Raw genomic sequence first — 12,553 nt, forward strand, 5'->3', positions numbered from 1 at the left:
TACTCTGGGACAGCAGATTAGGAAGGGGATGAAATTGCAGACACACGACAGATGGCACTGAGAGAGAGAGGATCTACAAAAGGCTGGCGAGTTAAGTATAGTAATTAGTATTAATTTTTCTATGATGGCCAGTAATGTTTCAGTGTTTTATTTTCAAACATGGTATAATGATAGTTTTCCTTAAGTTTTCTTTCTTGTGGTATCATGATATTTTTGTCAATGGATTTTTTCCTTGTGTGATGCACTGTTAGTTTTTTTTTTTTCTGGGTGCTCATAAATTTTTTTAAGATGTACTTTCTGCTCTTTTTTGTTTTAATGATTGCAAGTTGTTTTAGTAGCCATCTTAGTTTCAGGAAAATGCTTTCGCTCTTCAAATACCATCTCTTTCTAAAACTATATAAATTAGTCTGTATTTTTGACCACTTTTTTTTCCATTAATTATGTTTTGAATAAACATAATATTGTTAGCTTAACTGTTACCTGTTTTTACAGGTTGTTGAAAAAATTATTTTGAGTGTGTAGTGAGACTGCAATTACAGCCTTTAATTTTGCATACCTTGTTAAATAAAATACAACTTTTTGTGTGTAGTAAATAAATAAATCATATGTACATGAGGTTTTTGAATACAAAGAATAATATTATATTTATTCTTTATGTATATTTTTCTATAAAAGACAAGACAAAAATAAAAACAAGAAACTTATTTAGCTTGTTGTTGATGTTCTGCCACCCCTCAAACATTTTGGACTTTGGCTATTTTCTTACTGTATTGGTATTCATATGCAGGTTAGGCCCTCACTGGGCAAGCAAGTTTTACCCTTGACAGTTGATGGCTTTGGTAATTAGAGTTTAACTTCAGTGAGTTAGTTGGGTAAAATGGGACTGGCCTCGACACAACGATGAACACAGTAAGCTTTCCAAAACAAAACAGTTGCGACGTTTGGGAACCGAGATCTATTTCCATCATCAGGTATAAACAGACTGTTTGACTGCTATTCAATTACACTCGCTGCAGAGTCACTGACAGTTTCAGAAACTGAAGGATTATAAAAAAATCTGTTCATTTAATTTGTTGTCTTTGAATCATTGTAGTTTTAAATGATTTATCCAACATCACTCAAGAAAATATCTACTGGATGCAATTAACTAAACTAAAAGAAAATATTTTCAGGTGGATTAAGGGAGCAGAAGAAAATTCAATCCAAGTTGGTGGACAGCTCAGCGAGAGAAAGCTGAAACTTAAGGAGGATGGCGGAAGCTGTAATCGAATGCGACAACACGGGGCGGTCTGTCAGAATGCGACCGGTACCTGATGCCTAGGTTCATGGCCTCTGCCGTGCCCAGCATGCTGACGGCCAGAAGCATGTTGTTGCACATCTTGGCGGCCTGGCCGCTCCCGACCGGCCCGCACAGCAGCACCTTCGAGCCCATGGGCCCCAGCAGCTGCCTCACGGCCGGGAAGTGAGTGCTGCTGCCGCCCACGATGAAGGTGAGCTGGCCCGAGGTGGCCGCCCCTACCCCTGCAACACGCGCACCCTTACCCTGCACTGGCACTCACTCTTCGACACTGCTTCCAAGTGTGGGGACCGTGTTGGCACGCTTGGATCGCAGTGACCACTGTCGCCCAACTGACACTTACTTGCTTCTTAACATTAAAAATATTATTTTGCAGACCATCTTTGATTATAGTAAAGTTTAGAATATTTCTGACATTTTTTGAGACCAAAATTAGTGTCTATTGAAATATTATTACAGTTGAGGTCATTCTGGCAAAAAAAAAAAAAATCAGTGCTAAACACCAATTATTATTTCCCAGGAGAAACAATTTGTCAATCACTATAACAACATAGGTATTCCATAAAATGATGAGCTATGCTCAACAGATTAAAAATATAAATATTAAATTAATTAAACACAATTGTTGGCAAAAACAGATCAAACCATGATGGTGTTCTTCAATTAAGACTCCTTAGAAATAAAAATTTAATTCAGATTCTCTTGATGAAATAAAACAGGAACACGTACTTCCAAAATTCTCTCATTCCAAATATATTTAATAAAATTTTTCATTAGATTACGAAGTTAGGTCTAAATGGTGTGTATCTGGCATTGGGAAAAAGAGTAAATGCCCATTTATTGCACACTTCAAACTAAGGATGAAAAACGCTTCAGAAAACACTGAAAAGTTATAATAAATTAACAGGATGTCCAAAAAAAACCCATAAACAGAATTTCCTGTCTTTTTCCTGACTTCTCCCAGACTTTTATAATTTTTCACTACCTACTTCCTAACAATGCCACTGTCATATTCTTCAATTTTTGTGATACATCATAGATGGAAGTCAGTCTCACATCCCAAAAAATACAACTTTGCTCAAAAATACTTGGGGCATACCAACATTGCATTGCTGGTGCAACTAACAAAAACCGAACCCAAATACAAATGTATGACACAATTAATGAATTAAAGGCAAATGACCAGTCTAAGACTAACCATTTAAGTTAAATTCCTTGACTAAACACATATTTCCCTGACTATTCCCGAATTTTTCTAGAAATTCTAAATTCCCTGACATTTCCAGGTTCCCCATCACAAATAACGACATCAAATGATCGTGGTATTACAAATATTGGCATCATAACACTGGTAACAAAACTACTGATGTAACAAATTAACAACTAACATTGTGAATAATGGCATGGCAAATTTAGTTTAACAACAGCAGACAATGGGAATAAGGATATCATTGCTAATATAGGAGCCAATATAAATATTACTAACAATTATACACCTAGCATATGAATTGATGTAAGTTGTATTTTTTATCTACTGACACCAATAACTTAAAAATTATACTATACTTTTACTTACATATGACCAAAAAGATTTACCAAATGATTATTTGTACATTTAGTTGCCAAAGCCATAATTTACCTGTATGTATTGAGCTTCAAATGTACACAAGAGTACCTAACAAAAAATGTATAAAATACTGAAATTGATTATAACTCTCTTTCAAAAATTTTTGACTTCAACATCATACTTTTTTTTTAAAGTAAGTACTATGTACATGCTGAGCGAAATTTCAAATTCAGAAAGAAAATTCTCCAGTTTTAAAAGTAATAATCTTACTTTACTTACAAGTAAAAAAAAAATTCAAACTTCATTGTTTTTTCTTTCTTAAATACTGATCACTATGACGTGTTTCACATCGGTAAAGGCTGAATTTTGTGATGCTTCTATACAAAACTAAATATTGAGATAACACATTTCACCAGAACATAATTATATTAGAACTATGTCAGAAATCTTCTCAAGGGACTAATAAAATTCAAGCTTATTAACCAGGAACTCTTCTTAAAAAAAATTCATTTATGTTTTATTTAAAAGGCCAGGAAAAAATTATTTCAACTTTCTAAACAGGTAAACTTCTTAAAAACTTCCATTATAACATCAGACTACATTCAGTTTCTCTATGCATTACTGTGAGAAGTGCAGCTTAGTTCATGGAGTGAGCTGGACTCGCATTCCAGAAGAACCGGGTTTCAATCTTGGATAAAGATTATATGTTGTGAAGTAAAATTTAGGACAGTTTTTATTCTGAGAAGGTAGTCAGAACACCTTTGTTATTCACGTGACCTGTAGGATGACTCAGGTCTGTTCATAGATAAATTTTTGCATTGGTAGGTTTTATATTTTAGATTATTAAATGGAATAAGTGATACACATAACAAAAAATGCAAATAAAAATCTAGAGGTTTTTACAGAAATTTAGAATGATAAAAGTATATTTCATAAAGTACCAACACTTTACATCCCAGTATGTTGCATTGTTACGGCAGTAAGCACAACTTGGTTTTTGAAAACATTACTCTAAAACTATTCAATGGAAAGATTTGAACACATAGCATGTGAGTAGTTTATGCCATAAATTATTTAATGGATTGAAAACATCCCATCATAATACATTACAAAGTTATTGGTTTAAAGCTTTAAACTGACTGATAGATGGCAGTGCATGTAGCTATGTATTTTTTAATGAGCATGTACTACAACGGAGATAAAACTACATTTGGCAAATGGTAACTTGTACATGTAACAAAAATACTTTTAGTTCTACTTTTATTTTCGAAATATTTCACTATTAAAATAATAATTTTCTTGCTCTTAAGTTTTAAAACTACAATATTTGAAACACTTGCAGACATTAATCACTTTAAGATTAAGCTGTTAGTGCTACTGGAATTTACTAAATTAACTAAATAGATTATGAATATATAAATAACATTTTATTTATTTATTAAAGTTTAAAAGAAATTTTTAGTTTGCCTTTTTATTTAGTATATCATGCATAGGAAAAGTTCCATAAATACTCAGGCGTCAACTTTGTCCTGTCATTTTGCAATGTTGTCCTAGCTGGCCAAGTATACCTGACATGTATGAACAAATAACTCATTCTAAATTCCACACGAACGGAGTCGCAGGCACAGAGCTAATACTAAATATTTACAGCTGAAAAACTGTTTTGGACAAGACAGAGTGTAAAATTAGATTTCAGTATTTCACACAGTTACTGAAAAGGAAAAGGGAGGCACTAGCTCGCCGGCAAATCTCCTGGTTATACCTCCCTTTGAGTGCAAACAGCACCCTCTTCGTTGCCACCCTCCCAACACTTTACCAATACCCTCTCCACCCCTGGTGGATACACACCAATTATTGATCATTAAGACCTCAAATTAAAAAATTTCCAAAAATTTATTATTTAATGTTATTTATTTATTTTACACCATCAGATCCGAGGAAACATGCAATTACAAACTTCAAGTTATAGCCTACCTTCAATGCAAGCTGGAAACTGTATGTACGTATTAGTGTTCATTGAAGACAGTAAATATTGATTGCAACATTTACCAATTACAACCAATTATTTAAATTTTATGTCCAAAACCAAATGAAATTTATATTATACCCTTTTTAACTGGAAAACATTTGTAAAAATAAATAGATGGAAGAACTATTTCATATGGCTCATTTCTTTGTTGCTGCCTAAGCCTGTATATTTGGTATTTATAAAGCAAGGTGGCACAGTGTTAAATCACTGGACTGGGATGACATGATTCATATGCAGGTCCAGTACCCCCATTTCAATTTTCCATAAATTCCCAAAATTACTCCAGGCAAATGTTGGAAGTATATCATTGTCATAACATAACGCAAAACTAATTTACATGATTCCTTCCCTGATTACCAGAGCTGGTGAACGTACATTTCCACCGACCTTTCTGTAAAATAATTGATCAGTCTAAAATTATGTTCTACTCAATTCTAGGTTACCTGAGAATAGTACTACGTATTTAAAAAATTAAGTGATGGTTTTAATTTGCAACTAGTTTTCCATGGTCAGATCACTTGTATGTATATCTTGAGTTCACAAAAACATTTGACACCTTTCGACATTCATTTATTATTCGAAAGCTCTCAGAATTAGGTCTAGACCCTATATACATTAAATGGTTTTCCAATTAATTATCTGATAGATTTTTAATGGCAAGAATAGGCAAATGTTTATCTAATAAATACTGTGATATTTCTTGTTTTAACCATGGTATAACTTTTTTACAGCTTCTATTTAACGTAACTGTTATTGACGTTGTAGATATTACCATATCTAACACCCAGATTTTGCTGCAAGCTGATTATCTTTAAAACTATACCAACCTATTTTAAATAATAGCGATTATTTAGAACTGCATACATGCATCAGTTCTATTAAAAAATGGTGTGACGTTATCACTCTCACCTCCAGAAACAGGGGCATCATAGAAGACAGCGCCCTTGTCCGCGGCCGCGGCAGACACAGTCTTCGCCGTGCTGGCGTCCACGGTACTGCAGTCCACCAGAAGCGTGCCTTGCTTCACACTCCTGCAGCACGGCACATCATATATTTTACACTTACAGTCCATTCAGGTTAAAACGTTTGCAAACAACCTTTCAAAAAAGTTACTGGCCGTTATTGCGCATAATTCTATGCAATGGTTATACCTTATCAAGTTGGCAGCAAATTAAGAAAAGAAGTTCCACCACTTACGGTCTTAGTGAAAGTGTTATCTTAATAAATATAGTTTAAGAAACTAAAAAACATGCTTTTAAAGAATATCAAACTAAAAAGTTAAAAATAAATATAGTTTAAAAAACTAAAGAAACATGCTTTTTAAGATTATCAAACTATAAAGTAAAAAATAATTTTAAAATTAAATTTATGACAATAGTATATAAGCAATACTAGTATAAATGAGAAAAAAGCTTAAGGCGCTTTGTGCCATATTTTTTGAATATTAAGCGCCCCATGCTTTTTTCTCATTTATACTAGTATTGCTTATATACTATTGTCATAAATTTAATTTTAAAATTATTTTTTACTTTTTAGTTTGATAATCTTTAAAAGCATGTTTCTTTAGTTTTTTAAACTATATTTATTTTTAACTTTTTAGTTTGATATTCTTTAAAAGCATGTTTTTTAGTTTTTTAAACTATATTTATTTTTAACTTTTTAGTTTGATATTCTTTAAAAACATGTTTTTTTAGTTTTTTAAACTATATTTATGTATAATTATCATAGGAAAATGAGTTACCGACACTACCTATTACCATCTGAGATAACTATTTGGAGTTGCAACGTCACAAAGAAATGGTAAAGTCTCTACGAATCATTTGCAGTTAGATGTATGGATATAATATTCGAATTTACCGGGGAAAAAAAAACATTTTTTTTTTCGGCGTGGCCGGGAGTAGAACCCACGATCTTTGAATCCGAAAGCTGACGTCACAGAAGTCGCGCGCCTTAGACCGCTCGGCTAACGAACGTAATGAAAAGGGTGGGACATTTTACTGTGATGAGTCACTCACTCTTAGTCGAAAGAGTTACAGACGGACAGACAGAGTTACAGACGGACAGACATACAGGTGAAGCTAATATAAAGCATGTAAAAATGGCTGCCATCTGAATTATGTTTCTTTTCATTTGAGAAAATAAGAAAATAAGTTGGTGTAAAGGAAAAATATTTATTATTGGGAACATTTAATAGTTTCACTTCACTGACACATGCTACAAGTCACCCAGCCCAAGCTCACTGAAAGAAGATTTTAGGCAGGGTTTCTAAAAAAATGTTAAATTACGATAAACCAACTTAACTAACTTATAATACTGTTACGAATGCAAGAGACCAGACCGCGATGCTGGCTGGCGGCCCCGCATGGCTACTGACGTCACATGCCTTCCATTGACCTCAGGCATACCAAACGTGCCTGGCCAGATTACAAGGGTCGTACATCGTCCTGCCTCGGCACCTTTATCTGTCGTTGGGCAGCCTGGGGAAATACGCGGGCCGCCACAGCAAATAGACGCTGCTTTTCTCGACGCTTCGGGCGTTGGGTTGGCACAGGATGACGTGACTGGCCCCAACTGCGCTTGTCGGTTCTGGAAAGGGCGCCTCACACTATTTAACCCGTGACGCTGGCCTCCGCCGCAGTTCTGTGCAGAGTTCCGAGTGGGAGTTCCGAGCGGATCCCAAGCAAAGGGAAGTACGACGTCTGCGATGGAGTGCGGCGAGACGAGTGCTGCGTGAGTCCGCGACGTTGAGTGCAACGAGTTCGGCGACGAGGTGTTTGGGCGCGTGAGTTCTTGGGGCAGCAAGGGTACCATGGCAAAGAGTGGCGAGAGTGCCACAGGTACGGCAGCAGTTCCTAACGGATCCCAAGCGAAAGGAAGTACGACGATGGCAACGGAGTACAGCAAGAGTTTGGCGACGGAGTTTGGCGACAGTCCCCCGCGACGGAGTTCCACATGGAGTGTTGTGGCGAGAGTTGCGCAAGAAGTGCGGCCAAGTGAGGAGTAAAGTGTGTAAGAACTTGAGACACTGAGTGACTTGAAAAAAAAAATTCTAAATGCGAGAAATTCGTGATTAGGCATTTATGAGTAAGATTATTTATTATTACTGTAAATATTAGTAATAAATAAAACTGTAATAAAAACTTAATTGGCCAATCCCTGTGCGAACCCAGTACTTCACCCCCCCCCCCCCCCCAATATTAATAAATCGTAACAATACTTTTACCGATACTTAAGTTTTCTATAAATCATTTTGAGGCTGCAAGAATGCACATCATTACATATACATTATTTAATTGTGTTAACAATCTCTACGCAAAAGCAAAGGTGGATATTTTACTTCAGATGGTGATGCACAGAGGCAACAAAACACTAGGATATACACCAACACATGCAGATTGAGAACAAAGTGTGCTCCATATCTCTGAGTGCCACAAAGCAGACATGAGAGTGGCACCTTGGCCAGATCACAGGTGAGATCTTGAGAACCAATTCCCTCAGTGATGTGAGAGACTAACACAGCACCAAGCATGGGCACTGTTGTTGTCTGGACGACTGGGGTAAGACAGTGGTAGTTTGCACTCATTGAGTGTGGTTTTAATGCCATGCCTCTTGAGAGGTCGCTCCTCTTTCGCCCTTAAGAAATCTGTCGCAGGGGCGTAATAACTGTGATGTAATAATTATACATTACGTCTGTGCATGCCTCTACCCGAGATTATCTGTATGTGTGACTGTCTTTGCTGCAGTATGTGCATTTGTAGATTTTTCAATACGTGCCTGCATCTTTGTATTTGTGTGTGTGTGTATAACCACACAGAGAATTCAATAAAGACTAACAGGCAGCAGTACCTATATCTTCTATCGGATTAACCTAGGTTTGGCCCTTGTCACATAGCTGCTTATCTCAAGATAATAAAAATTAGTGCAATTAAAAAGGAACTTAACTCATCTGAAAATATTAGGTTGCAGTTGTTGGGTCCAGCCAGCTACGTTGAAAATAACCTGGAGTTTAAGCTCGCATAATGTAACAAATTCCAAACATTACAATGATTTTGAGGTTCTATGACCATTATATTGAGATTTTTTTTCCATATGTACCAATTTAAGTCTACCAGTAAGAACACACTACACCTATCCCTCACTTAGCACGACTAATTTGTTCCTAAAAATGTTTGTATTATTCTAAATCGCGTATTCTGAAGCATTAGTTTCCATAAATAGCAAGTCTAATTTATTTAATGTGTTCCAAAATTGTGTAGGAAAATATACTTTACGTAATATAAATGTGTTGAATAACACTCAACTATAAATATGTCACACCATTTATCTTTATATGCCTCCCATCGCACTTTGTATGACAAATATGACACAGTGTAACGGGAGATACGTGGATATGTACTTTATCGTCAGTTGGCTGACTGACTTTATGCCCGGGCGTGACCTTTAACTCACATTGCGTTACCTTTCCAACCCATTCTTTACTGACAGTGAAACAGATATTACTGTCCAGATAATTACATTTTAATTTTTAAAAAATTAAAGTGCTTATTCGCGTATCACCATCTGGTTCACACCTATCCTGTCAGGCAATTGATTTTTTTTTTCATTGCAACATTCATTTAACAACCTTTTCCACGTGAATCATCTGTTCATTTCTGTTCCGTTATCTAATGTCAAATATATTCCCGCAAGTACAACCAACAGCATCAGACTTATGTATAAAAACTTTTGGTAAGAGTCCTTATTTCACACGATTATGCGCACAGTTGACTTGCTTAAAACTAAAATGTGACCAACATAAGTGTGGCGTTCATGACAATCTGCACGCCGTTATACTTCTAGTTTTGTCTCAAATACTTGAACACGATGCATTATGACATGAGTGATCAAGCACGTACAGTTACCGGCAGCTGAATGGGCAGACGTTGCTTTTGTCAGTGAATTCTTGCCACTGACTAGACTGAGTTCACAGCCCGGTTTGTGGCCAGACGACAACAGTACGGCATTGTGGCATACGCGCGGACATAAAAACATGTGGTTCTTTACACTCCTGAGCCACAATTTAACTTGCCATAGCTGATGTTTGTACAACAGCCGATAGCGTAGACAGACCTGCGCGCGCATCTCTTCCCCCCTTATTTGGCTAACTTAATTCCATGGCACATATGATGTTTACAGAAGTTGAAACAGACTTTGTGGCGTCATGCTCAAATTTTTTTTTTGCCTGCCAAGATTTTATGCTAACTGAAATTTACAGACGAGCTATTCAAGACTGGGGCAGTAAAATTCATATAGCGCTAAATGAATCCGCACAATCTGAAGACGTGCTAAGTGAGTGATAGGTGTACTATGAACTTTAGGCTAACCTCATGCTAGATGCTGTCTTAGTGCAGCTACCACTGAAAACTCAAATACATATGTACCAGTGAGAATACCAAATGGGTAGGAGTTTATTTTCTTTCTTTGCAAAACAGCAGCACTCATGACGCACATCAAATTTATAATTTAAAAAAAAACTACAGAATATCCCTGTTAAGAAGTTTTTCAAGATATTTAGAAATTTTGAGTTGTTAACAGAGAAAACTTATCAAAAGGGTAAAATTGTATGTATTAATAGGTTGAGTGCTAAATTTTTTAACCTTACTTAGCAGGAAATTTTATTAAGTGGGATTTTCTTATTATTTCTTATTTCTAATTAATTATTACTTGCTGCCAACTGTATTATTATTTTTAATTCATACTGACACAAAATGAGTCTTAATTGAAGCAATGTGAACTGCAATATGAACAACTTGTATCATATTAAGCTACACTTAGGAACAAATAATACATAAAATAGGAGATTCTGGTAAATTTTGACTTAAAAATTGTGAAAATACCATACAAGGACTGATGCAGGTTAACAATCATGGTTTAAATTTAAAACTACCAAGGTTGTGCAACTGGGAGAGGAGGCATAGTAGTAAGACTCTGAACTCGCATTAAGGAGGACCTTGATTGTATCCTAGCCCTGCCATTTTGATTTTGGTTTTCCATGGTTGCTCAAATAAATGCTCAAATGCTCAAATGGTTACTTACTAACTGCTATGGACCATGGCCGGTTATTTACAACTATACTTGATTCGTTGTGTGAGTTATAATGTTCAATGGGTTCTATGACATCCGTACGAATGGGTCAACTGCACGAATCGTTTCTCCTTCACCCCACCACGGTAGGGGGGAGGCGTGGCGGAAAGAAGGAGGGGTGCTGTATTCATTTCAGACCAATAGAAAAAATTCAAGACTCCGAATGGGCGGGTAGAACTGAGAGGATTCCGGGCCAATAGGATACCTGCCGTTAGCCACCCCGGCCGCGGCCGTACGAGAGTGGTATAGTCGATTCACAATAAAGTCAATACTTTCAGAAGCCTTGCTGAACATGTACTTTGTGCCAGCATGTTATGTATTCTCCCGCCACAAGTAAATATAACCACGTGACTTCAGCTGAAATGTTTTGATAGGCCTATACTATGCATGTGTAAGGATCCTGATTGTGCATTCCTCAAATTTATATTTTCCCGAAATTTACGTATATTCTTGTTAGAGATTTACATTATACAACCTATAGCACTATTACTCTATTTTCTCGCATTTTAAATCTGCACTTTACGATGTTTACGTTACAAATATCGCAAAGCTCAAACCAAGGCCCAATCAAAAAATAACATAAGCAAACTGTTGTAAGTTAAAGACAAAAAATATATATATAAATATGTTTATATGCGAACACGTATGTGTTTACAAAGGAAGAATTCAACATCGAAAACTATTCTGAATAATGACACGCCACACTGCAGGCTGGTATGTAGGCCTTAAACGAACGTTACGTGTGTACCAAATAACTTTGGATCGAGAACAAAATTCTATTGCCAAAACATTTATGAACGAGTTTAAAATAAAAATATATTCAATGGAAGAAAATAAATTTCTGTGGGGAATAGAAACCACATCCTTCTTCGTGCGTTGCGTTTCTGGATAGTTAAATTACTGAAGTTTGGACGGAAGAATTTTGGTTTCTGTCAGCTATGTAAAAATTGTTTGAACAGCGGAGAAATGCAAAGGAACTCGCTTGAATTAATTAATTGAATTAAGACCAGGCAAGAAAATACACACTATTAAGAATTTTATAAATACAGTGGTATCAATGGAGAAAAACTCTGTAACAGTATGTATTTTCTTACCGGATCAGGTGGTCTTAAATTTTTGATATGAACATATCTGTTATTTTTTAATTGGTACATGAGTGATAAATCGGCCAAAAAAGTTGTGCTGCGTATACCCACAGTAGTGTTACACTTAATAATACTATTTAGAAGTACTTGTTTACACACACACACACATAATTACAAAAAGTGGTATTGTTGGGCGCCTTAAAGAATAAATGTTACCAGGTTTGTTGTTATTAAGGGACACTGCAATTGTTGGATTCACTTTCTCTTAATTTACTGGGATAGCTAATGATTAATACACAACACTAAAAATAATTCAACTGGTTAGTACAGATTTATTATTGAGAGTAGAAAATGCTGCAAATGTAGTGTAAATTAACAATACATAAAAAGAAAAGATAAAAATTAATTACAATTTCAAAAGTTACATATGAATAATAAACTTTGTTTCTCTG

The 12,553-nt window shown here is 35.7% G+C and overlaps 1 protein-coding gene across 2 annotated transcripts in view; it reads right to left on the reverse strand.

Annotated features, from left to right (window-relative positions):
• LOC134530934 (3-hydroxyisobutyrate dehydrogenase, mitochondrial) overlaps positions 1-12,553 on the reverse strand; it is a 59,134-nt gene that overhangs the window by 18,724 nt on the left and 27,857 nt on the right. For both annotated transcript variants that reach the window (XM_063366257.1, XM_063366255.1), the window contains exons 4-5: positions 5,803-5,924; positions 1,311-1,521 (exon numbers count right to left, since the gene is read on the reverse strand). In XM_063366257.1, coding sequence (XP_063222327.1) covers positions 1,311-1,521; positions 5,803-5,924 — 333 coding nt within the window. The remainder of the gene's footprint in view (positions 1-1,310; positions 1,522-5,802; positions 5,925-12,553) is intronic.

Source organism: Bacillus rossius, chromosome 3, assembly GCF_032445375.1.
Source record: "Bacillus rossius redtenbacheri isolate Brsri chromosome 3, Brsri_v3, whole genome shotgun sequence".
Classification (NCBI taxonomy): domain Eukaryota; kingdom Metazoa; phylum Arthropoda; class Insecta; order Phasmatodea; family Bacillidae; genus Bacillus; species Bacillus rossius.